This window comes from Taudactylus pleione, unplaced genomic scaffold (genome assembly GCF_031769625.1).
Source record: "Taudactylus pleione unplaced genomic scaffold, aTauple2 ptg000022l, whole genome shotgun sequence".
In the NCBI taxonomy this organism is placed as follows: domain Eukaryota; kingdom Metazoa; phylum Chordata; class Amphibia; order Anura; family Myobatrachidae; genus Taudactylus; species Taudactylus pleione.
In genome coordinates, this window is record NW_028284424.1 from 1,260,001 (window position 1) to 1,287,838 (window position 27,838).

The 27,838-nt window shown below is 45.3% G+C and overlaps 1 protein-coding gene across 5 annotated transcripts in view; it reads left to right on the forward strand.

The window, feature by feature from the left end:
* Positions 1 to 27,838, forward strand: part of MYO5A (myosin VA) — a 181,533-nt gene that overhangs the window by 60,366 nt on the left and 93,329 nt on the right. For all 5 annotated transcript variants that reach the window (XM_088451054.1, XM_088451073.1, XM_088451082.1 and 2 more), the window contains exons 2-3: positions 18,142 to 18,252; positions 20,616 to 20,787. In XM_088451054.1, the coding sequence (XP_088307180.1) occupies positions 18,142 to 18,252; positions 20,616 to 20,787 (283 nt within the window). The remainder of the gene's footprint in view (positions 1 to 18,141; positions 18,253 to 20,615; positions 20,788 to 27,838) is intronic.

Genomic DNA, 27,838 nt, shown 5'->3' on the forward strand with positions numbered 1-27,838 from the left:
TCAAGTGAACGTTGGCCCTAAGCACCTCTCCCACCCCTCACCGGCCATGGGCATGCTGCCACACATATCTCCACACATATCTGACATTGATGATACCAATACATTTTGTTTTTTATTATTGCTCAGTTTTCATGAAAATCACTTCAGTAGATTTTGTGCCAACTTGGGACAAACCGACACACAATATTTTAAAATTGTTAGTACAGGTTGAGTCTCCCATATCCAAAATGCTTGGGACCAGGGGTATTTTGGATAACGGAATATTCCGTATTTTGGAATAATTGCATATCATAATGAAATATCTTGGGAATGGGACCCCAACATACACACAGAATGCATATATGTGTTATATGCACCTTATACACATAGCCTGCAGCTTATTTTATACAATATTTTCAATAATTTTGTGGCTCAAGCAAAGTTTGTGTACATCATGAAATAAATTTATGTTTCATTTACACCCTATACACACAGTCTGAAGGTAATTTTATACCATCTTTTTAATAATTTGTGCCTTAGACAAAGTTTGTGTACATTGAACCATCAAAAATCAAAGGTTTTATTATCTCAGTCATGCCAAAATTATTCCGTAATTCGGAATATTCCGTATTTCGGAATATTTGGATATGGGAGACTCAACCTGTATAGATTTTTTTACCCAATTTGTTGTCATTCTCTGTTTATTACCTTGTACATAGAACTATAAATTCAAATCGAATGCATGCAATACTGGTTATTACTCCTACCCATTATACTTTGACAAATTGGGTGTTTTTGCAATTAAAATCTTTGAACATGTGAAAGCCCCCTCCCCCAAAATACGAATAAAGATATTTGTTATGCTGGGCATACACTATACAATTATCTGTCCAATCTGGTTGGTTGGAATGAAAACCTGGTAATGTGTGGGAGCAAATGACAATCATCCATTTGCTCACAAACACTGGAAAACAGACAAAAATGGTCGTTCAGACAAATTGGTTAAAACACATGAATTTAACCAATTTGATTTTGAACAAATGTTTTTTTGTCCGTTTTCCAGTGTTTAAGACCATATGATCGACTGTCATTTGCTCCCATACATTACCAGGTTTTCCTTCCAACCAGCCAGATTGGACAGATATCTGACAGATAATTGTATAGTGTATGCCCAGCATGAGGACTAAAAATATATTGTAGACTAGTGGTTCTCAACTCCAGTCCTTAAGTACCACCAACATGTCATGTTTTGTGGATTTCTTTAATCATGCACAGATGAGCTCATCTATTTTGCTAGGCCAGTAATTATCCCACATGTTTCCACAGGCAGAAATTCTTAAAATATGACCTGTTGTGAAAACCTGAGGTTGAGAACCCCTGTTTGTAGACCATTCAGTTTGGTCTGGGTACTTATTTTAAAAGCATTATCTGGAAAGGTTCCCTCGCTTTTAGTACAAAATAAATAAGTAATCCACTTTTACTGAACTGGTTACATATGATCATCTTCTAAAAAGATCCTTTGCAGACGGTCTGTGTCTTTGCTTGTTTCATTCCTTGTGCCTGGCATACATTATACAATTATCTGGCCAATCTACCAGATATTGGCGGATTGGCCAGGTAATTGTACACTGTATTTGCTCAACCGACCACAAGTCATCGCTCAGTCGGACATGACAAATTGTTTGGCATGGGCGAAAAAAAATTCTGCTAATTTGTGAGCTGCTATGTACTGCCCCAGGCAAACTACACAACATTTCTCCTGCTCCTTCACAGGGGAGGAACTGGGAAATGTTTCCTCTGCAGGGGAAGAGTGCAGATATCATGGGGGAAATATCTTGTAGTTTATGACCATGATAGCAGCTGGGCTTCAGGCTGTCAGTTAAAATCTCTGTCGTTCTGATGGCGGTTGTGGCGTGCCCAGCGGGGGTGCATACACACTTGCCGATGCCGGCAACGATAAACGGGGAACGGGGCCAATGGCATTGCTAACAATCTCTCCAGATTGGACCGCATGTACAGACGACTGTGGAGATTAACGACCTTCGGGAGAACGCATCGTACGTTGGTAAGTGCATACACACTGGACGATTTGAATGATATATGGTTCAAAGATATCATTCATATCATTCAAATAGGTCGTCCAATGTGTACGGGGCTTTAGTGTATGCCCAGCATTAGACATACCTGTGATGATGTATAGTCAATAGTTTACCATCTACGTTTAGTTAAGTCTAGCTGGGATACATTGCCCTTGCCTATAACCTGGATAACTGTGCAAATTAGGAGTAAATGTCAGTGCAGACAGGCGTATACTCATTCCGTTATATCAGGAGTACACTGACTTACAGAACAGAAATCAGTATACTGTAGCTTCCAAAATCATTTGAGTTTCAGGAATCACTGCAGAACAGAAGGGGTGATTCAGCTGCAGACTGATATGCTATCGCAGCTGCTGCCCCCAAAAGGGTTTATTCCTAATTTAATGTTTTACATATTTAACATTCTACTTGGGTCCCATCTTCTTTTGGCAATGTATGAAAGATTAATAGCTGGGCTAAATCTGTTTAGTAGTAGCTGTTAAAAGAGTACCAGGTACACAATATGAGGCGCTATCCAGAGTCAATTCATATGTAGGCTATAAAGGCCAATACGTAAACAGTTAATGAACAACAGAGAATTTATGTATATAAAAATGCTGCCGTATAATTTGGGTAGTCACCGCCAGTGGCGTAACTAGGGGGGGTCGGGCAGGGTGCGTGCCCTGGGTGACGTGGGACTGGCGGCGCGGGGGGGGCGCCGCCGGCCACGGTCCGGCCCGCCCTAGTTAGCCACAAGTGTAGCGCCGACCACAGTGATTGCGGTCGGCGCTACACATTTACACAGGACCGGCGCTAGGCTTCCAGCGCCGGTCCTGTGCTGCACACCTGAGCCCGTTCCCTCCCCCTGAGCGCTTGCCCAATAGCACCAGGAGGCGGGCTCAGGTTGTGCATAACACACGCATCGCCGCCAGCGCTGGCGGCGATGCGTGTGTTAAACAGCAGCCAATGAGAGTCAGATAGACTCTCATTGACTGCAGCAGCACCCACTGCAAGAGCCGGACTTCTGTCCGGCTCCTGCAGTGGGTAATGGGACTGGCGTCATGACGTCTGTCCCATAATGCTGAGCGTGCCAGCCCGGGAGGACTGGCGGGCGGCGGCGGGAGCGGCGTCGTGGACCGGAGCAGCAGCAGCGTGGATTCAGGTAAGTATGTTTTTTTATATATATATATATATATTTATATATATATATATATATTTTTTTTTTTTAACCTATCTGCAGAACGGGGGAGGGGGGTGGCTACTACTGGGAGGACCTCTACTGGGGTGGGGGCACCATTATTGGGAGGACCTCTACTGGGGGGGGGCTACTACTGGGGGCACTTAATCGGGAGGGGGAACCTCTACTGGGGACTACTACTTGGGGGGGAACTACCACTGGGGGCATTATAAAAGGGGCCTACTAGTAGAGTCACTGCACTCGGGGGACCACTACTGGGGGCAATAATAGGAAGGGCCACTACAGGGGGCACTGGATAGGGGGGGATCACTGCTGGGTGCCTGCATAAGGGGACCACTACTGGGAAAACTGCATGGGGGGGGGGACTACTGCTGGGGGCACTATATAAGGGCACTGCATGGGGGGTGGGACTACTACTGGGGGCACCATATAAAGGGCACTGCATAAGCGGATACCGCTACTGGGCACACTGCATTGTGGGGACTGCTACTGGGGGCACTGCATTTGGGGGGACCACTACTGGGGATACTGTATAAGGGGCACTACTATGGGCCTGCATAAGAGGGACCACAACTCCATACTGGGGGTACTGTATAAGGGGTACTACTGGGGTTAAGGTGCATATGGATAGGAATGTTCAGTGTGAAAATAAAGGGGTGTGTCATGTTGACACACCCCATTTTTAAGTGACCACGCCCATTTTTTTTCGTCGCGCTCTCCCTTTTCAAATTTGCCCTGGGCTCCAAATACCCTAGTTACGCCACTGGTCACCGCAAAAGAAATACCATCATAGAGGACCTATACAAATAGACAACAGTGCAGAAATTGATAATAAATTAAATATCTAGCATTTGTCACCCCAATGAGGAAACAGAATATAATATAAAAAAAAAAGCAAAGAAAAAGACTGTGTGAGTATCCTTTAAAAAATGTTTAGCCACGGTGTACAGATGGTGTAAACTTCTGTTAGCCTATGGGGGCTCCCGGTACAGGAGAGAGATCTTACGGTCTCTCTATCGCAGCCCCTGTCCGACCCCGGAAGCTGACGCTGTGCACATGCGCCGGGTCAGCTTCCCAAGTCTTTCACTTCAGTAAAAGACCTCCTAAAGCCGGGGGATTTAGCTGGGGATATAACTCGAGGGGACAGAGGTTACCACAACCGCTGTCCCTGCGAGTTCCCTTTGGTACATAGCCTGTATATTTTCATTAAAAATGAAAATATTCCCGGCGAGATGGATACATAATCGCGGCAGTGCCGCGATTATTAGTACATAGACCTCTTAAAGTGTGAAAAGTGCTGTGGTAACCTGGTCAGCTACTAAATGCTACGTACACACCAGCAGTAACATTTTCCACGCGTAATTGGCTGTTTCCAATTCCTCTTTAAGAAACGTTTTTTCCTGTATATGTATATTAATCCAGTAACTTGCACTGTTGCCACAAAATATACCTGCTAAGGTGCATATTCCTAAGGAGCAGATCCAAGCTACACTGCAGTGTAATGGTCAGATCGTTTGTCAGATTGGACAGTTTATGCAAGAGAACGTTTGTCTGGGAGTGCAGGGGAGTTGCCGGGAGAGTTCCAGGGAAATCAGTGACAACATCGCATCTTTTGTGAGTCATCTAGTGTGTAGGAAACTTTTCTTAATAGAGTGAAATGATATAACACAAAATCACCTATTATCTGCAAGGATGAGAATTTTCTTTGTTTTATAAATGGTTCCCTTAGATTAAGATGTTTCTTTCATTTGAAGCACCAAGTCTAAAATGTATTAAATGCATTTATCAATGATCCCCCTCTCCTTCCAAACCCAGCCTCCGGCATTTCCTTAATCAAACATTGTTAGCAGTGTACCTCCTCCCTGTAGAAGAGGTACTTGGCATACCTGCCTGTACATATGACATTCTCACAAAGCATCACTATTTATTTACAAGTTTTCTTTTTTGTACTTAGTACTTTTCTGACCATATTTGTGTAGATATAAATACACATTACATTCAGGAAAAGTAGAATGTGCCACACACTGTTACCGGTTAGTAAAGAGGTGGCTTAACAATAATTTCATGATAGTCATGAAATTATTCTACTAGTGCTGGAAGATTGAATCCTTCCTGTGTTTGAAAGAGAAGGTCTGTTCGTACCTCCTTGCAGACAAGGTGTGAATTCAGTCTAAGCAGTAGCCAGGAAGACCTGATGGAAAGTTCATACAAACACTGCTTTCCTTGCTGCTTGTCCCTTGTGAATGTAATGTTTGTTGCAAATGGAAAATTAGACATAGCCGTTTGAACACAGAATGGCTGTTATGATTCATCTCGCAGAGATGGGACTTGTGAACTTGAAGTGTGAATTACTGCAATGTTTTTCAAAGGCAGTAATAAAAAAACTAACCTAATTTACACATTTCTTTTTTTTTTACATTATAATCTGAATTAAATTCCTAGGAGTCTTCAGAGGGTGCATTTCAAATCATTCTCCAGTTTCTGAGGCTGTCTAAGTTACTTAATTGAGGAAGTATGGCGTCTCCCAGATCAGACCTGTAACTGTGAGATGTGGTGTCACTGAAATGAGTGCATGTGGCATAAACCTTGATGTGACATTTCCATAAACTCTTAAGGTGGAAGCTTTCAACTCACTCCTTATTTAAAGTGGTCTGAAGCTATTTTTGCTTAAATATTCACTACCTTCTGTTTACACTGCTATTTCTGAACATCTGATCTACAAAATGTCAATGGGACAGATTCAGTTAGCGGCGAGTTCTGTACAGTGAAGTCATGCATTAATGATCCATGCACATCATGTGATATTATTGCCAATAAAGTCAAAACTTGCACAATTCAATTCAAAATGTCAAGTCACGGGAATTGCACATTAATTCTGCAATATGTCTACCTAGGATGGAATATGGTTCCAAAGCACTTCCATAAATGAATGCCAATGTGAACACCATCTCATTGCCCAGGTCACTAAAATCACCATCCCCACCTCGCCTACCTACTCCTTTATTGCCTAGATGTATGCCTAGGGTTACAAAGCACACTCAAAAACTCAGATGGCACATGCTTAATACAGCAAAATGTTGGACTGCACTCAATTGGAAGTCTAATACCCCCTGTATGCCTTCCCCCCTACTCCTGTTATTGCCTACTGCCTCCCATCTCTGCTACACCATTTAAACTTTTTAATAAAAAGATTATTTTAAAAAATAATTATTTTGCAGTGTGCAATTTATGTGAAGTGCATTAAAGAATGGGGAATTCATTCCCAAAGCCCCAAAGAGTGTCAGATAGCAAGTGGCAATATGGACAGTGTGGGAAGCTATTAGTGGCGATATAGTAAGCTTGTGTATTATAGCACATATAAAAGTATTTAGAGCATTTTGGGGTGTCTTTACAAGTTGTAAAATATTGGTAAAACCCACTGGCAACTACAATCTGCACAATTTTATTTTAAAATAAGGAACAAACTAAAAGCTACATTTTCTCAAACTGAAACCCGCGTTCTTAACGTGATTTTCTAATTGAATAGCAAAAAGTTGTAGCCGCATGTTTTGTTCTACCTAATTCGCAGCTAATTGAATCTGTCCCAGTGTAATATTATACATACTGTTCTATGCACACGTGTGTGAACATCTGTGGATCTTGTGTTGTACAAGGCAGCTTACTTATGAGCATGGTATACATGGTCCGGTTTCTACCTGCATTTATATTATTTTAGTAGACTAAAAGCGCATATGCTCTATATGATATAAATGAACGATTGAACGTTAACGGCATCGTTCATTAATCATGCAGTGATTATGCCTGAAATGACCAGCGATGCTTGATCCCGCTGGTCGTTGTCGGCATCTGTCATCGTCTGAACATACTGCCCAACCTGACGATATTATCAGGTTGTGCATGTTCGGGGATGAGGGAGGGTACCTGCACTGAATGACATATGGCTCAGTGTGGGCACATTATCCACTGCACAGTATAATGAACAATTGAACGATAATAATGTCGTTATCGTTCAATCGTTCTTTTATCCTGTAGTGGATATGCGCCCTATGGGCCTGATTAGAGTTGGGAATAGAGTAAGAAAGAGCAAGTCACTGTGCATCTTGGTAAAACTATGCTGCACTGCAGGTGGGGCAGATGTAACGTGCAGAGATATTTAAATTTGGGAGGGGTGTGTCCAAGCTGACATCTAAATTGCAGTGTAAAACTAAAGCTGTCCAGTATTTGTGGGCTACATGCAAAAGCAGCCAGTATTTACCCCACATGCAAAAATAATGTATGTATTTGTACCCCTTGCATTGCAACATGGTTTCCAGGTGCACTGTTACTTGCTCTATCTTAAGCTCCGTACACACGGAGTGATCAGACAACGATCGTTGTCTGATCGTCCTGCATGTGCTGGATGTTTGATATCGAACATCAAGCGCACGCACCAACCCCCAAACAACTATAACGACCCGCGGTCGACGATCGTGGGTCCCTATAGTTACCAGGCTAACCTGGTTGATATCAACCAGGTTGGCCTGCATGCACGGGAGATGGTCAATATCGATCTCGACCATCTGTGCCCGCGCATCGACCATCTTTTGGGGGTTGGAAGGGCCCAAAAACAGGACGATAAGAACGATAACGTTATGATCGATAGCGTTATTGTTCTTGTCGTCCTGTTATATCTGACCACGTGTACGCACCATTACTCTATTCCCAAATCTGAATCAGGCCCTAAGAGTGAACAAGTGTAACATGGTTAATTCATGCCAGTCCGTGGTACAAACTCCACCATTATTTATTCACATTATGGGACAAGCTGTGAGTTTTCCCTTTTGAAAAAAAGGCTATTAATAGTGTTGGAATTCTATACTATGCAGATGTAGCAGTTTCTAAATGGAATAATTCCCTGTACAACCTAGAGACACAGTTTGATGTCACACACCATTAATTAGCAGTAACCATGTATTACAATATTGCATTGCTGCCATTGCTGCTTATTTGTTCAAAAAAGGGCTCATGGTAATTATACAGTAGGATAGTGGTGATGATGTCAAAGAGGGCAATGTTATAGTATGGTGCCATTGTAGGATTGAAAACAAACTGTGCCCTTTCTCTGTGGCTTTATACTGGTGGTAAATCCATATAGAGGTCTGACCCACTGTAAATTTGTATTTGTACAGCCATGGCCAAAAGATTTGAGAATCACACAAGTATTGGTTTTCACAAACTTTGCTGCTTCAGTGTTTTTAGACCTTTTTGTCAGATGTTACTATGGTATACTGTCAGATGTTACTATGGTATAGTGAAGTAAAATTACAAGCATTTCATATGTGTCAAAGGCTTTTATTGACAATTACATTAAGTTTATGCAAAGAGTCAATATTTGCAGTGTTGACCCTTCTTTTTCAAGACCTCTTCAATTCGCCCTGGCACGCTGTCAATCAACTTCTGGGCCACATACTGACTGATGGCTGCCCATTCTTACCTAATCAATGCTTGGAGTTTGTCAGAATTTGTGGGTTTTTGTTTGTCCACCCGCCTCTTGAGTGGGATTAAGGTCTGGGAAGTTTTTTGGCCATGGACCCAAAATGTTGTTGTTTTGTTCCCCGAGCCACTTAGTTATCACTTTTGCCTTATGGCAAGGTGATCCATCATGCTGGAAAAGGCATTGTTCATCACCAAACTGTTCTTGGATGGTTGAGAGAAGTTGTTCTTGAAGGATGTTTTGGTACCATTCTTTATTCATGGATGTGTTCTTAGGGAAAATTGTGAGTGATCACACTCCCTTGGCCGAGAAGTAACCCCACACATGAATGGTATCAGGATGCTTTACTGTTGGCATGACACTGAACTGATGGTAGCGCTCACCTTTTCTTTTCCGGACAAGCGTTATTCCAGATGCCTCAAACCGTCTGAAAGGGGATTCATCAGAGAAAATAACTTTACCCCAGTCCTCAGCAGTCCAATCCCTGTGTATTTTGCAGAATATCAGTCTGTCCCTAATGTTTTTCCTGGAGAGAAGTGGCTTCTTTGCTGCCCTTCTTGACACCAGGCGATCCTCCAAAAGTCTTCACCTCACTCTGTGTGAAGATGCATTTACACCTGTCTGCTGCCATTCCTGAGCAAGCTCTGCACTGGTGGTGCCCCAATACCGCAGCTGAATCAACTTTAGGAGACTGTCCTGGCGCTTGCTGGACATTCTTGGGCACCCCAAAGCCTTCCTCACAACTTTTGAACCTCTCTCCTTGAAGTTCTTGATGATCCAATAAATGTTGATTTAGGTGCAATCTTACTAGCAGCAATATCCTTGCCTGTGAAGCCCTTTTTGTGCAAAGCAATGAGATGACTGCACATGTTTCCTTGCAGGTAAACATTGTTAACAGAGGAAGAACAATGATTTCAAGCTCCACCCTCCTTTTTAAAGCTTCCATTCTGTTATTCTTCTAACTCAGTTAGCATGACAGAGTGATCTCCAGTCTTGTCAGTGTCAACACTTTCACCTGTGTTAACGAGAGAATCACTGATGTCAGCTGGTCCTTTTGTGGCAGGGCTGAAATGCAGTGGAAATGTTTTTGTGATTAAGGCCCTCATTCAGAGCCGTACGCTCTGAGCAGAGCGCACGCTCTGAATGAGGGCCGGCCTCCATGAAAATGGAGCGTCCTTCTGGACGCTCGTATAGCTGTGGGTCACCACCCACAGGCTATACGAGCGTGCATTTTGATGGCCGCGATGGTCGAGACCATCGCGACCATCGAAATTGCGAGCCGGAGCCTGCGGTTGAGGTTTTCAACCGAAAGCTCCGGAGTGATTTTGGCTCTATCAGAGCCAAAATCACTCCCACTGACATCACTAGTGATGTCAGTGGGCCGGCTTCTGACGGGAGGCGTTCCCGTGGGAACGCCCCCGTCAGGGAGGCACGCCCCCGGCACGCCTACCAAAGGGGGCGTGCTGTCAATCAACATCGACAGCATGCCCCCTTTGATCAGACACAACGAGCGAAGGACTTTCCTTCGCTCGTCGCGTCTGGCGCATGCGCACGACGGAGCTCCCTCCGTCGTGCGCATGCTCAGTCCATAACATCGACCCACTTGCGAGCGGACAGCCGCTCGCGAGTGGGTCTGAATCAGGCCCTAAGTTCATTGTCATGGTAAAGAGGGACTTTGCAATTAATTGCAATTCATCTGATCACTCTTCGTGACATTCTGGAGTATATGCAAATTGCCATCATAAAAACTGAAGCAGCAGACTTTGTGAAAACCAATATCCATGGCTGTATGTGCACACTTGAAAATGGTTGCTGTTTCAGTATTTGTATGTGTTGTCAGTGTATATATGGGTTTCCATTCGTTGCTCTAGATTCCTCCAACATTTCAAAGTTATTATTATTATTACATTTTATTTCTAGGGCGCCACAAGTGGTCCGCAGCTCCGCACATACAGTAAGGGTACACAGAACATTACATTACTAAACAGTAACCAAAATATTAACAGAACACAAGTAACAATTAGCACCACAATTCTCCATACACAGTACAGCTCTGAAGCTGAAGGCTGTCATAGAAGTGCTAGAGAAGAAGGCTGTGAGACAGTGGGGAGGAGGACCCTGCTCCTAGGAGCTTATAATCTAGGGGAGAGGGGAGACAGACAGATGACATGAGGCATGAGTGTGTAGAGGGGGGACCTGAGTGCAGGAAGTAAGCAAGGTAGAGATGGCTGATGTGGTGGAAGGGTATGCTTTGGTGAACAGTTGGGTTTTCAGTGCACATTTGAAGCTCTGCAAGGTTGGGGAGAGCCTGATCAACTGAGGAAGCTCATTCCAGTGGAGGGGGGCTGCACGGGCAAAATCTTGGAAACGAGCATGAGATGAAGTAACCAGGGTGTGAGCGTGTAAGGAGATGAGGTTGGAGATGTAGGGAGCAGTAGAGTTAGAGAGGGCCTTGTATGTGAAGGTGAGGAGTTTGAAGAGGATTCTGTAGGGGAATGGGAGCCAGTGGAGATTTTGGCAGAGGGGAGCAGCAGAAGTGGAACGGCAGGAGAGGAAGATAAGTCTAGCTGCAGCATTGAGAACAGACTGGAGGGGGGCAAGATGGCAATATGGGAGGCCAGTAAGGAGAAGGTTGCAGTAGTCGAGCTGAGAAATGATTAATGAATGAATAATCAGTTTGGTAGCATTCTGGGAGAGGAAAGGCCTAATGCGAGCGATGTTGCATAGCTGGAACCGACAGGATTGTGCCAGAGATTGAATGTGGGGGGTGAAGGAGAGTGTGGAGTCAAGTGTACACCCAAACAGCGAAGTTGGGGGACAGGGAGATGATTGTGCTGTCAACAGTGATAGCGAGATTGGATGGAGTTGAGACTCTATTGGGGGGAAAGATGATTAGCAATTACTGCTAATCAGTATTCATGTTATTCGGTGGTGTTAATTTATAAAAGCACATATATTTTATTGTATAACACACACTGTTTTAATGCTTATTTTCTGGCAAAAATATAACCGTTTTGGTGTAAGAATTCATTATCATTGTTTGGAATAGCAAGCTTCTTTCTTGTATCTTAAAAATAACAATAATGCAGTCAGCTCATAGGGGCTTTCAATTATGGCCTATGTGATGGCTGCATATATTACCAATAATTACTGTAGAGCAAAATTGCCCATATTTTTGCGCACATCTTCGGGGTAAAAGGAAAAGTCTGCGAAGATGGAGGAGACGCGGTGCCAGAGAAACGTCTCTAGTTATGACCATTACAAAACAATTATTGGCACCTACAATATGATAGAGAATCCCCTGTTTTAATTTTAATAAATGACTTGTTATAAAGGGGTCAATACAAACATTACTATACAATATTATAAATGTTCTTCAAACCCTTTCTGCAGGAACCACTGTACAAACAATAACTGTCAAAGCAACACCACAAATAATTATTTCCTAGTCTAGGTTAACGCTCCTGCCTGTTGCTCATTATGAGATCTTGAACATCTGTCAGATGCGTGTACTAGGTCAGCCTGTCTCCATGGCAACTCAAGTTACCCGAGTTTACTGTAAAGAGCTGATGTAGGTTGTAAATTTATATTAACAACAATATACACGGTCCTGATTGTGGATCTTTATTGGAGGCCTTAATTGTATGACTAGTACATGCTTTCAATATATGGGGGCATATTTACAAAGCAATGGTATCCCCTTTTCTGTGATTTTTCTGCAAAATAAAAAAGGGTCATCATTGCTTTGTCCAATTTACAGAACAGGTTACCTCATTGACATCATTGCTTTTTCTTGTAGTTCCATGATTACCGGTGCTTACTGCGTCCCCATAGATGGTAAATGGGATCGTGGAGTGGCATCAGTTCAGAGAACTGTGATATGCTAAGCTTATCACAGTTTCATAACCCCTGCTGAAGCTGACGTGGGGCTTACAATGTAGTTGCGGGAGAGGCGAAAGAGTCCTCTCTCTGTTCCCTCTCCCGGCAGGATGTCAGTCACGCTAAACATCCAGTGTGCACACAGTAAGCATAGTGCTACTATCTTAACCATCTAATTACTGAGCATGCATACTGCTTTCTTTCTAAGGCAACCTGCACAAATTGTACACAAACCCCACTGCCGGTACATTATGCTACTGACGAGGGCTTTCATGAGGGGCGTCAAGTTATCGTGTGTTACCGCAATAGCTCTATCCTTTTCTGAATTGCAGTGGTAACTTGTTTTGTACCACTGCGGTACAAATTGTTAGTACCTACACTTAGGTAAGGTACGTAAATATACCCCATGGTCTCAGGGAGTCCATTAGAACGCTGGGACATTATTTAGAAAACTAATTTGTAAAACTATGGGCTCTGTTTCTCAGTAATGACTTTCTCTTTCGTCTTCTGCTATCCACTACTCACGACCAGACAATCGCTCTTTCCTCTGGAATTTATGAAACAGATGCAGCACGACTGTGGCTATATGCGGCTAAATCTCCCTTTCTCTGCCGTTCTCTCTCGCTGTCAGACAAATACTGCAGAGAGAGCTTTCAGTCTCCATCATGTAATCTGTTTTGAGCAGTTGTGGTCCGAATGGGCTTTACTAAAGAAAAGCCGCATATAACAAATCACAGCTTTCCGCTGTCATATTATCGCCATATCTTTTGAAGTGCCTTGATGGCCCTTGCAGCAAACGACTGTGCCGGCGAGCAGATTCTTTTACAAAGATGTCTGCATGCACTGCAAATGGGCCAGTCAGCGTCAGTGACTTAGGGGCGTACTCAATTAGCGTTGAAAAGCTGAGATTGGCTGTGCGGTTTTCGCCTGTTTTCAAAGTATCGCCGCACTCAAATCCTGGACGTTTTTGCCTAGGCGAAAACTCCATAGGCAAAAACAGGCGAAAAAGTATCTCCAGCAAAAGGCAGGAGAAAAGAAGTGCAAAATCTATATTTTGGGGTACAAATGTGGGAACTTGGTTCAGAACCCTTTGGACACCCCCACCCCCTAATGACTATTTATTTAGGAATAAAAAAATTTAGCTTAATGCACCCCAAGTAAGTGTTGTCTGCGTATGTCCTGAAGTGAAATCAATGACATTATTTAATGTCACAAACACAGATGTTCATATGAAAGCCTTAGTTGCACCTCATTAAACATCACCTGTCACTAAAGAAACTATTTAATATGTAAATGTATATATCCAACTGAGAACTGTCTTTGGTGCAAAAGGTATTAGTTTAGCAATATAAAGGGTTATCTGCATCCCAGTTATGGTTAATACTTTGAGTAATCTGATATATAACATTAGAGGATGCTCAAATTAGGATCGTGCAGAGAATGTTATATTTAAACTGTATTCTGTACTTGTCCTGAATCCTTTTTTATCCCAATGTTGTTATACACGATTTGGTAAATTGGATGGCCACAGAATTGCGTAGAGTAATGGTGCGTAAACATGGTCAGATCAGATAACGATATCGTCTGATCATCCTGCATGTTCTGGATGATTGTTATCGATCATCCAGCACACCACCAACCCCCAAACGACTAATCTGGTCGATATCGACCAGGTTGGACTGCATGTACGGGCGTTGGTCGTTATCGTTATGGTCGTTATCGTTATCGACCATCCGTGGCCGTGCATCGTCCATCGTTTGGGGGTTGTAAGGGGCCAAAAAATGGACGATATGAACAATAGAACGATAAATGATATTGTTATCATTTATATTGTCCTAGAAAATCTAACCGTATGGTGCACCATTACAGACTGAGGGCCTGATTCAGATCCAAGTGGGTCAGTGTTCCCCCGCTGCGCATGCGCCAGCCCCAGCGAGCGACGGCAGCTCTGTCACTTCGGGGCTCACTACAAGACAGGGCGGCTGTCGATGGTGATTGACAGCTCGCCCCATTTTGTAGGCGGGGAGGGGGGGTGACTGCACAAACGCAGGCGTTCCCTTAGGAACGCCTGCCGTTTGTGGGCGGCCCTACTGACATCACTTGTGATGTCAGTAGTGGACTTCCTGCTCTATTAGAGCAGGAAGTCCACTTGGGCTTGCGGGAGCCGAGACCCTCCCGCAGGGTCTCGACGCAAGCCCGTTGGTCGCGATAATCGCGACCATCGCCAGGCCGCTCGCACTAGCTGTGGGTGGCCACCCACAGCTTTGCGAGCGGCCTGGAGGCCGAAACAAAAAAAATAATGCGTGCACCTCTGAATCAGGCCCTGAATTCTTATATGGCCTTGAGAGTTTGCAGATTGCAATGGAAGATAAATTGTACCACACATCTGTATAGGTCTCATGTTTCTTGCTGCCTGTGGGGACTTTGTAATACATGGAGCTGATAAAATGAAGCTGCTTTTTTTGTTAGTTTGTACAATTTTTTTTTTTTTTCTTTAGTACTCTAAGAACAAATGCCTGACTCTTTTTTTCCCCTCTTTTTCTGGCTAAAGTACTCATCTAACTATCTCTGTTAAGATTTTGCTCTATTGATAACTTTGGTGTAGTCCCTTTGTTACTTTTCAAGCTACTACAGTAATGGCCAGGCAGAATCCCTAGCCCAGACTTGGGGGTCTATGTACCATAATCGCTGCACTGCCCTTATCGCAGAGGATGTTTTCATTTTTAATGAAAATATCCCCGCTATATGCAAAGGGGAACTCTGATGCGGTAACAGCTGTTCCTACGAGTTATATCCCCAGCAAATTGTAGAAGTCTTTCACAGAAGTGAAAGACTTCTCCGGGGGAAGCTGACACTACGCATGCGCAGAGTGTCAGCTTCCAGAGCCGATCGAGGGCTGCGAAAGAGAGATCAAAAGATCTCTCTCTTGCTCCCATAGCCTCCATAGGCTTAAAGCAGTTTACACCATCTGAATATGGTGTAAACTACCGTGGTCAAACTCCAAAATGCTTGCTTTTTTGGAGTTTAGTACTTTAGTGGTCAGATCATAGTCCCCATTGAGAATAATGGGAACTGTGATCTGAAATGAATTAGCACTTTGTCACATTTCTGTAAAATCTCCTGCATCGTACCATTAGTACATAGGTACAATTCATAGTCTTCATTCTAGCACCCTGGACCTATCACAATCCATGCAGTTCCTCTCTCCTGCCTGGGTTGGTGCTTCTAGCGCACTGAGCTGATACAATAATCTGCTGAGATTCAGCAGTTTGTGTGCTAGAAGCACCAGAGCCAAGAGCGACACCTCAGGCAGGCAAGGGGAACTGCACTGGTTTTAACAGGTGCAGGGTGCTAGAATGAACACTAAAATACATAAAATTATGCAGAAACTGCGGTTTCTGCATAATTTTATGTAAGAAACAAATTGATACATATGCCCCTTAGATTGAAGGTCCAACATAACAATTGGGGGACGTCTACCTCCTAAACCACTGGCCCTTCAGCTCCTTAATGCGGGTTATTTCTTTGGATTGTTTCAAGTGCTGTTCTTCACCAAACAACTAATATTCTGATGAGTACCTGTTCCAAAACATTTAGTAGCGTCATATTAATTCATGTACTGCTAGCTATTTGTGAACCTAGGCTTTTTAAACTTTGAGAATTTATTGTGGAGTAAAAGGAATAAAATACAATTATAATTAAATATTTATGTTTACATTTTTGCTGTATTTTATGACCGAGTATCATTTATGATTCATTATGCACTAATTATTATTTACTTATACAGTATGCCCCTTAAAAAGTTTACTTGGCCCCTTAAAAAGTGGGAGACACATATAGAAACCGTTGTAATTCCTACACCGTTCACCCGATTTGGATGTATTTACCCTCAAATTAAATCTGAAAGTCTGCAGTTAAAGCACATCTTGTTTGTTTCATTTCAAAGCCATTGTGGTGGTGAATAGAGGCCAAAATATGAAAATTCTGTCAATGTCCCAATATTTATGCACCTGACTGTATATCTTGTTAACTTATGTATTGCTATCCACTAGCACTTGGCCTATTAGGGTTTCATGATGTGGGCTCCTGCATCATTATGATGTTAAATATAGGGGTCTATTCATTATCGGGGGCCGCAGCTGTCCCCGTGTTTAGTAGCACAGCTACAGAAGTACTTACCTCTTCTCATCGTCGGCTTCTGAGGTCACGCATGCACAAAGCCACTGGGGAGGCAGTGAGGAGGTGGCAGAGGAGTCTGCTTGGATCCCTCTTCGTATCCTCATAACTCCTTCTCATAGGAAGGAGCAGGGCTCTAAGATCGAGCGCCATTTGAAGATGGCGTTTGTTCTCACAGGCCAACTCCAAAAACGTTGTTTTCGGAGTTTACTGAATATCAGGTGGTCCTATCGGACCCCTGATGATGAATGACTTGTTACCTTAAATATGCGCAAACTAGTGTTTCCGCATGTGTAATAGGCCCCATACTCTGACACAAAAGTTACTTTAGTATCTTAATACAGGATATCCTTACGAGCGTCTGTAGCAGTCATAACAGATTGATATCCGCTTCCCAACTGTAACTACAACAAAGCTGTGACTGTCTTGTGACAAATGCTACAGGGATCTGCAGTGATGTCTGCTGTATAGTCGCTTTCTGTTAATAAACATGCAGGGTGCATTTACAAGCTGTGTAAGTGTATGGCTGTCTTAATACAGACTTTATTAATCAACCACTCTATATTACCATGACAGCCAGATTAAAACAAGTTCTGCATTATATAAAGGTGGCGTGTATATGTGTGTGTATGTATGTATATATATATATGTATGTATGTATATATATGTATGTATGTGTATATATATATATATATATATATATATATATATATATATAAAAATAAATGTTTTTCTTCATTCTTGCTTCCTTTTCTGTGCTTTGCATCCATGTTTTAATTTTAGGCAGAGTTATATATTTTTGTTGCCCGGGGATACACACTACAAACCTGCCTTCTGGATACAGTTGTGGCCATTAGTGAGAGTAGAGCTTTCTGTTGTGAAAAATAAATGACTCAACTTGCTTCTATGGCTCCTTCAGGCCACAGCTTGTTCCATATGAAACAAAAGCAAGGGGAGAGGCAATGTAGTGCTGCAGAATCAGGAGTGACTGATCATTGCCAGCACGCCTCTGCTGTTAAGACGTAAGTCATGATCAGGCCACAATTCATTTGTGGTGTTCTGGTCTGACCTGCGATTTGCATATGGACAACAGGCGTATGCCTGCACAGGAATCAATGACCTGCTCATCTGCTGAATTTCCTGAGTAATTTTCTACAATGTAATAAATTGCTAGCAAAGTGCTCGTTTCAATGCTCCCTATTAAATACGTGGCTGAAAATCACAGGAGCTTGCAAACAATGAAATGTTGCTATGTACAAGCCAATAAATGAAGTCGGCTCAGGTGTAAACCCCCTTTTTAAGTGAATATACAGTACTTGTCACAATAAAATAATCAACATTATTTGCCATTGTTTCAGCGAGCGAGGGTGTGGATCCCCGATCCGGAAGAAGTCTGGAAATCTGCCGAGATCCAAAAGGATTATAAACCAGGGGACACCGTTCTTCAGCTACGCCTTGAGGAAGGCAAGGTATGAGTTTGCTCTGTTTCATCCAGCTGATTGAAGTGACAGATAAAACGTGGTGATATATTACAGTCTACCAGCTAGTTTGTGTTCCATAGCTGCAACGTCTGAGAAGTCTCTAGTGTGCCTTGCAGCAGTGGCTTCTTTTTTCTTTGTCTTTTGAAATAGATTTAAACTGATATGTGTATGTAGTCGGTGATCAGTACCGCCAGCATATGAAAGTTATATCTCGCAACCATCTCACTTTTCTAAGTTCACTTTGTCTTTTGGACGTAGGACCTGATTCAGAGATGTACGTAAACCCGCTCATGGTTTGCTTACATCTCCAGTGTTTTGGGGTCTACGCATGCACTAAATCCGTTCTGCCCATGTGCAGAACGGGTCCTGCTATCTTGCTCTCAGATTTCCCAAGCTGCAGCATGATTGACATGGAGCAGCGGTGCCAGCGTTCCCAGTAACGGGGACGCGTTTCCCCGATTCTGGGGAGGGACGAGGCCAGGGTCTGCGTCAGTTGACATGTAAATAGAAACAAGGTAGTAGCGCTAGTATCAATGTGAGTGTAACATAATATAATAAACTTGATACAATTGATTATTAGGTAGAATTATGAAATATGTTTCACATTAATAAAAAATATTTTCCATAAAACATGCTAATTAAAAACATGAGCAGATAGCCTCACCACTAAATACGTAAACAGTGTATAGAGCTTGTTCCTATGTATACTTCCGATATAAATCAAGATGAACACCACATTATTTCAATCTCAACCATGAGAGAATAGGACTGTCTTTCAAGCTGATCACCGATAGAGGAATAGTCCTGTTTTTGCTATTAAGTCCCACAATTGGGGTTATGAGTCCTCAAATGGTCACGGTGTATGCAAGGTCGGCTGATGCAGATTTCCTGGCCTCGCAGACAACCAGGAAGCAGCCAGGCAGAGGAAGTCTTATGCAGCCTGGCCAAAGTAGCAACCATCGTGACCTTCGGTTGTGATGGTTGTAATGGTGACCTGAGGCAGTGTCTACGGACGCTGCACTCGGATTGTAGATGCAGCAAGGACTTTTTCCTACAGACACCTCCTGCTGACTTTGCATTTGTGTTGGATGGTATTGCACAGTTGCTTCCTTGAATCAGGCCCATAGCTCTCACTGGCTCAATTTCCCTTTTCTGTCTGATATATGTAGATACACTCTTCCTCTAGCTCTCATAAATGTCTGATACATTTATTCAGTATAACTTCCCGTTTTATTGTTGCTGCGGTTTTACAGGTTTTTAGATCTTTTTCACAGAATATAGTAACTTTCTGTGAGTTTGTGTCTGTGAATGGTGCTTTGCTGTAGTAAGCCTTGTGTTACTGACCCCCCTCGCCTATATGCAGTAGGGCAAGTTATTATGTAGGTACCCTTATCTCATTAATAATCATGGAGAGGTTTGTTTGTTACAGAGAGTTTATTGGCTGTATTATCAGTAACAGCCTTGAAATACAAGTGTCCATTGTACATTAGCAACAGCAGACCCCTTTTTAGTCATTTCAAATGTTGATATGGACTATGGGCCTAATTCAGAGCCGCTCGCAAGCTGCTCGATATTTGGGTACTGCGCATTCGCCGTGTTCGGTGTGCGCATGCACGAGACCCGACGAGCGACTGAGCTTCAGTCGCTGCGGGGCTCGTTGCAAGTCGGAGCTGCTGTCGATGGTGAGTGACAGCTCGCCCTGTTTTGTAGGCGGGTAGGGGAGGCGGCTGCACAAACGCAGGCATCCCTTAGGAACGCCTGGCGTTTGTGGGAGGACCCACTAGTGATGTCAGTAGTGGACTTCCTGCTCTATTAGAGCAGGTAGTCCACTCGGGCTTGCGGCAGCCGAGATCCTACCCCAGGGTCTCGTCACAAGCCCGATGGTCGCAATAATCGCGACGGTCTCCAGCCCGCTCGCACAAGCTGTGGCTGGACACCCTCAACTTTGCGAGCGGCCTGGAGGAAAAAAAACGCCCACAGACCCTGCGAGCTGCCTGCGGCAGCGAGCGGGTCTGAATCAGGGCCTACGTCCCTATTGTAACCAGGTGGACTTGCTCAAATGCCAGCATGGTGAGACAAAGGCAGCTGCCTTTTGGATATGTTAAGGTTCATCATAATGTATGGAAGGATTACTGGATAGAAAGATGTTGGTTATTAGACTGTAATGTACTTATTAGGAATATTACGTTGGAAGAGTAATACAAAAGGAGAATTAAAACTTCTTGCTGCAAACCTGGTATATACCGTAGTTAAAATAAGCATAAGACCATAAAATGGGACAAAACAGATACTCTAAATAAACTCTGGAATCAAAAAGTTTAATTACATCATGTATTACATTTATATTCAAGGATTTGGAATATCGTCTAGATGCCAAAACGAAGGAGCTGCCACCCCTGAGAAATCCAGATATTCTTGTAGGTGAAAATGACCTCACTGCCTTGAGCTACCTCCACGAGCCAGCCATCCTGCACAATCTCAAAGTCCGCTTCATAGACTCTAAACTGATTTATACATACTGCGGTGAGTGCTCACAGCTCATTTCTACCTCCGTATCACAAGGGTCGATGATTACTGTAAGCGTTATGCTCCTGTATTCTCTTCTATTACCTCATTTTTCTCTAGGGAAATATTTGCAGTCAGACACCTATCTATAGTCAATGACATACATGCAGTATTACCTCATCTGGTAGTGACTTGCATTAATTATTCATGGCTAAATGAAATAAGGATATGAATTGTAAAGATAACGATAGATCTGATTATTAGACTGTGATACTATTTATTTATAAGTGTGTATCTCTGTTGCCTGAAAGTTTCTTATATAGATGCTTCCATGTTGTGAATCATATTATATGTCATACGCTAAGGAGGATATTAAAGTCTGCACCAAAAGGAAACACATTGCAGTGCCCAGTTACTGTCCAGCCACCGTTGTTTCTGCAACCCTGGTCTCAGATTTCTTATTTTATGTTATAGGGTGTTTATTTCTTAATGTGTAATTATATCATTTTGATATTGTTTTTCAATTTCTTTCATGTACATGTTTTTTCCTTAATGTAACAGTTCTTTGTTGATGTGAAGCGCAGCTCTGTGTACTTGGAGGCTTTGTTTGCTGTGTGCAGAGCAGTTGGTAGAGAAAGGTGCCTTCTCTGTGCTGAGCCACATTGTGTGACATTGCTAGAGCCGACCTCAGCTGCTTTCATAGGGGAGCCATAGATGCGCTGTACAATATGAAAGTAACCTTTATATGCTGCGCTCTCAGCAGGGAGTGAGAAATGACATAATGTATTTTTAAGTGCATGTTGTAGTATTTTGATATTAGGAGAAATTGCCATTCCAAAAACTAGGAATAGATCGGTCACTGCTATATTTCTTTGAAAGTCACTTACAAAATGACTTATTTGGATTGCTAGATTACTCACCCTGTCTATGAGACCTGGTTCCATCTGGGACAGTCGGTGTTATTGGAAAATAGGGCACGTTCAGACCAAAGCCGGGGCTCCGACCCTACTTTTTCCTGGGTTATTGAACATGGTTTGAACCCGGGTCACAGCTCCGATACCCCTTTCACACTGCACCTTGGTCCCGGGTTATTCCGAGGTCAATCCCTTTCATACTGAATCTGTGTCTGCCCTGCAATATGGTGTAGAGTCATTAAAAGTGGACGTTACCTGCTGTTGTCATCTCCTAGCGCTCTTGAACAGGGGTGGCCGGACTTTTTGTTCACTTACTTAGCGGTGATCTACCAGCGTCAATGGGCCTGATTCAAAGGTGGACGCTATGCCGATGTTTGCAGTAACAAAAATAAATTGCTCAACAGAACAAAGTGTCCTAACTGTACAATGGCAATCGCAGTTGCTTATGCGACCGCTGGCATTCGAGATGGCGACTGTATATTTTTGCAGATGTAAATCCGTAAGAAATCACAACCGTGTGTACATAGGGTCCACCTCTAAATCAGGCTCACAGGCACTATGCTGCACATAGGCGTAGTGATATTGTTTTCCCAACAGCTCTCACATACATAAAATACCGTAGTATTACACAACAGCTCTCACATACATAACATACAGTAGTATTATGCAACAGCTCACATACATAAAATACAGTAGTAATATTTCTACTTCAGGGTCCATAGGGGGTCCACAGGGTTGACCTTGGGGTTATAGCTGGAACAGGATCCATGGGCACTACACAGTTAAGCTTTTAGCTCCCAGGATGCACTTGGGTCCTCCTCTATACCCCGCCCCCGAGCCACAGGCACCTCAGTGTAAGCTGGTGCCCGGCCGGAGACGGTCACCGCGCAGGGGGGCTGCAGGAGCAGCCCCCAGAAGCTTTTTTTATTTTAAGTTAGATTTTATTTATATTAATCTTTTTACTACAGACGGCAGCGAAGGGCTGTCTGTACAGACGCCCACGCTGCCGCTCTGATCCCCGACTGGCGCCGCGACGCCAGTACTGATCTGGGGATCGCGGCGGGAGGGCAGAGTCCGTACTAGCCGGACTCTGTCTACCTCCCAGGACTGCTGCCGGAGACGCCGGGGATTCAGGTAAGCCGCGCGTCGCTGGCTAGCGGCGGCGCGCGGAAAGCCTTAAATGCAGTCCTTTAGCCTCCGGTCCTGGGGACAGACCGGAGGCTGCTGGCAGTGGCGGCGGGCCCCCCCATAACCCGTGGGACCACTAGACCACCAGGGATAAAAGGGCAAGCGGGAAGCCAGCATCCCTGGGGATATGGCCAGCCAGGGGAGGAAGCCTTCCCTGTCAGCGGCTCCTCCCCTCAGCTCAGCGCGCCTTTCAGCACGGAGTCTGGCATCGCTGAGCTGCAGATTCCTCGGCCACTCCTCCTCTGAGGTCTCCACGGACCGGTCCCCCTGTGTACCTCTCCCCTGATTAAGGACAGCGTACACAGCACTATAGCCCTCCCAGACACTGAATCTGGGCAGGTTGATTGTAGTGTAAAGGTGCAGTGAGTATATCTTCCTGCATGGTATGTGACTATTGCTAGTGCTGCCGTCTGTGCTTATTTTCTACTTACTGTCAGCTTATACCTATCCCTTTACTTCTCCTACAAGCCCTACAGGTGTGTGGGGGAGGGGCGTTTCTACTGACCTCACTTATATAGATCACGTATTTGTGAGGTCCGTCACATACAGTTGTGTGCTACTCAGTGCCATATTGTGGGCTGTTGTTCAGCACACCGGTGAGTGCGTTTTACTTCTACCCTGGTGCCAGATATATAATATATTCTGTCATGTCAGACGAGGAGGTTGAGCGCTCAGTGGCTCCGGTGTTGGCCTCCTGCGGACGCTGTTCTGCAGGAGTAGATAGGGAGGATTTGTCACAGGATGGCCTGTGTAGTCGATGCCAGGTGGCTCCTGGCCCATCCAGACCTTCTCTGGCGCAGGAACCACCGTGGGCGATGTTTTCTCAAGTGCTGGTGTCTATTGCGGACCGTCTGTCGGTCCCGACTGCTCTCCCTACTAGGGCGGTGCCCCAGCCGACCATCCCCCATTCCCCGGGTGTCCCGCAGTTATTGCGGAGTCCTCCTGGGTCTCAATCAGTAGGTCCCTATGCGGGGTTGCCTATGTATATACAGGCTTCCCCTGTGCCGCAGCAGCCTGTGGTACCTTTTCAGGCCCCTATGGCGACTCCTCCACCATGGGTGGATGTGCTCTCCAACTCCGTGCAAAATTTGGCGGCCGCTTCCTCGGCTTTTCAGTCAATGTTGCAGACTGACATGCCTTCTAGGATTTCAAAACACCCACTCATGACACGGGCTGCTCAGGTATCGGACTCAGAGGGTTCCTCAGATGATGGGGAGGTCCCTGATGACACTGACTCGGACGCCTCGGTCCAGGAAATGGATACCAAGTCGTCCATTAATGTGCGAGCACTAGTTAGGGCGGTGCAAGCTATTCTTCTTATAGAGGATGAGGTACCGGTTCCTAAGTCGAAGTTTCCTAGTTTCAAAAAAACTAAGGTGGCTTCTGCGGTGTTTCCCCTGTCGGATCAGTTGACGGATCATATGGCGGTAGCTTGGCAGGCGCCCAGTAAGAGATTCCTTCCTCAGAAGCGGTTGGCTTCTAATTACCCCTTCCCTGAGGCACATTGTAAAAAATGGGAAACTCCACCGGCGGTGGATTCCCATGTCACCCGTTTAACTCGGGGCGCCACCTTACCATTACCGTCGATATCCTCGCTGAAGGATCCCACGGACAGGAAAGTTGAGACTTGCTTAAAGTCTATTTACTCCCTCTCCGGGGCGGTGGCCCGACCGTCCATGGCCATCTCCTGGGTGGCCAAGGCCATTGAGGGGTGGGCCAATGCATTGGAAGATACCTTCCCAGACGACGCTCCGGATGTCCAGCGGGCGTTGTTGGGACAAATGAGGGACGCTGCTTCTTACATTGGTGAAGCTTCTTTAGATGCTAGTCTGCTGACCTCGCGGGTATCGGCTGCAGCGGTGTCTGGCCGCCGATCCTTGTGGTTGCGGTCCTGGAGAGCGGACTCTGATTCAAAGAAGGGTCTGGAGGCCTTACCTTTCAATGGGGTATTACTATTTGGTCCGGACTTGGACAAAATAGTGGACACCCTGGCTAAATCCAAGTCGGCCTTCCTCCCTTCGGCGGCACTGCCTGCTAAGGTTCGGAGTTCGGCTTTTCGTTCCTTTCGGGTTCAGGGTAAGGTTCATTTGGGAGCCCTGCTGGATTCGCGTCAGCAAAGGATCTTCCTGACTCCGGAGAAGGTCGCCTCCCTACAGCTGCGGATACGCAGTTGCCTGAGCCGTTGCCGTCTGTCGGTCCATTCGGCTATGAGAGTTCTGGGGTCCATGGTGTCGACATTCGACATGGTGGAATTTGCCCAGTTCCATTCCCGGCCCCTGCAGGGGCTGATTCTATCAGAATGGAACGGGTTACCTCACCGGATCCGCTCTCAGGTGCTGGTGTTGTCTCCGGACGTTCGGCAATCTTTGGCTTGGTGGCTTCAGGCAGCTCATCTGGTCGAGGGGCGCCCATTTTGGATCCCGGACTGGGTCCTGCTCACGACGGATGCCAGTCTCCGAGGTTGGGGGGCAGTGACCGGCTCTTTGTCGCTTCAGGGTCGTTGGTCAGCGGAAGAAGCACTTCTCCCCATCAACATCCTGGAACTGCGGGCAGTATACAGGGCCCTGCAGTCGTCCGGTCCCGCTCTTCACGGAAGGGCGGTACAGGTGCAGTCCGACAACGCCACCACGGTGGCGTATATCAACCACCAAGGCGGAACTCACAGTCAGGCAGCGATGTCGGAGGTGTCTCGTATCCTGACTTGGGCGGAGGGTCACATTCCGGCGATCTCGGCGGTCTTCATCCCCGGAGTCCTCAATTGGGAGGCGGACTTCCTCAGCCGTCACGACGTGCATCCCGGGGAATGGTCGCTTCACCCAGAGGTGTTTCAGCTACTTGTGGACAGGTGGGGACTGCCGGAGCTGGACTTGATGGCCTCCCGTCACAATCACAAGTTGCCCGTTTACGGGTCAAGGACAAGAGACGCAGGCGCAAGTCTGGTGGACGCGCTGTCGGTGAAATGGACGTTTCACCTGGCGTATCTGTTTCCTCCGCTATCCCTGCTTCCTCGGGTTCTGCGGAAATTCAAGCAGGATGGCGGCATGCTCGTGCTGGTAGCTCCGGCGTGGCCCAGACGTCCTTGGTACTCCGATCTCAGGAGCCTCTCCATCGACGCTCCGTACCTTCTTCCTCAGCGTCGGGACCTGTTGTCTCAGGGGCCCTGCCTTTACCCGGATCTGGGTCGGCTGTCTTTGACGGCGTGGCTCTTGAGACAGCCGTCTTGAGGTCTCGGGGCTTCTCCAGTTCGGTTATTGGTACCATGCTCAGGGCACGCAAGCCTGCTTCAGCACAGATTTATCACAGAGTGTGGCACACTTACTTTCAGTAGTGTGAGTCCAGACATTATGATCCTCAGGTGTTCAGAGTTTCCAGGATCTCGGAATTTCTTCAGTCAGGATTGGATCTCGGCTTACGCCTTGCATCTCTGAAGGTTCATGTGTCCGCCTTGTCCGTGTGGTTTCAACGGCGGATTGCAATACTACCAGACGTTCACACCTTTTTCCAGGGTGTTCTCAGGATCCAGCCTCCCTTTGTGCCTCCTGTGGCTCCTTGGGACTTGGCGGTGGTGCTACGGGTCCTGCAGGGTCCTCCGTTTGAGCCTCTTGAGGCGGTGGAGCTCAAGTGGCTGACATTTAAGACGGTTTTTCTCCTGGCAATTGCTTCGGCCAGGAGGGTGTCTGAATTGGGGGCGCTTTCCTGTCGCCCTCCTTTCCTGATTTTTCACCAGGACAGAGCGGTGCTCCGCACTCGTCCTGAGTTTTTGCCCAAAGTGGTCTCGAAGTTCCACATTAATCAGGAACTTGTTGTGCCAGCTTTTCAGTCCCCTGATCTTTCAGCTGGTGAGACTTCCTTAGATGTGGTCCGGGCGCTTAGAATTTATGTAGACCGGACGGCTTCGGTTAGGAAGTCTGATTCCTTGTTTATCCTCTTTGGTTTTCACAAGAGGGGTTGGCCTGCCAACAAACAAACGTTAGCCCGTTGGCTTCGTTCCGTTATTTGTGAGGCTTATGCACAAGAGGGTTTACCTGTGCCAGCCTCTGTTAAGGCTCATTCCACTCGTTCTGTGGGTCCCTCTTGGGCTGCTAGAAGTGGCGCTTCTGCTGTTCAGCTGTGTAAGGCGGCCACTTGGTCTTCTATTCAAACGTTTTTGAGGTTCTATGCGTTTGACACCTTCGCCTCTCAGGATGCTTCCTTTGGGCGCCGGGTGCTCCTTTCAGCACAGGAGCGTCCCCGCCCTTAGTTGAACTGCTTTGGGACATCCCCAAGGTCAACCCTGTGGACCCCCTATGGACCCTGAAGTAGAAAACAGGAGATATGGTAAGAACTTACCTTTGTTATCTCTGTTTCTACGAAGTCCATAGGGTCCACAGGGCGCCCGCCCTGACGCACCTGGCTTCAAATGGGCTGTGTGGCTGGTCACCGGTTTTCCGTCTCCTATTGCTGTGAGTATGGTTTCTTGTGTGTTCCAGTCTTCCTTCTCTCTGTTCCATATTCTCCTCCGGCCTAGGCTGCTTACCAACTGAGGTGCCTGTGGCTCGGGGGCGGGGTATAGAGGAGGACCCAAGTGCATCCTGGGAGCTAAAAGCTTAACTGTGTGGTGCCCATGGATCCTGTTCCAGCTATAACCCCAAGGTCAACCCTGTGGACCCTATGGACTTCGTAGAAACAGAGATAACAAAGGTAAGTTCTTACCATATCTCCTGTTATAACAGCTCTCACATAACATACAGTAGTATTATACAACAGCCCTCACATACATGAAATACAGTAGTATTATACAACAGCTTTCACATACATAAAATTCATTAATTATACAACAGCTCTCACATACATAACATACAGTAGTATACAACGGCTCTCACATACATTAAATTCATTAAATTATACAACAGCTCTCGCATAACATACAGTAGTATTATACAACAGCTCTCACATAAAATTCATTAGATTATACAACAGCTCTCACA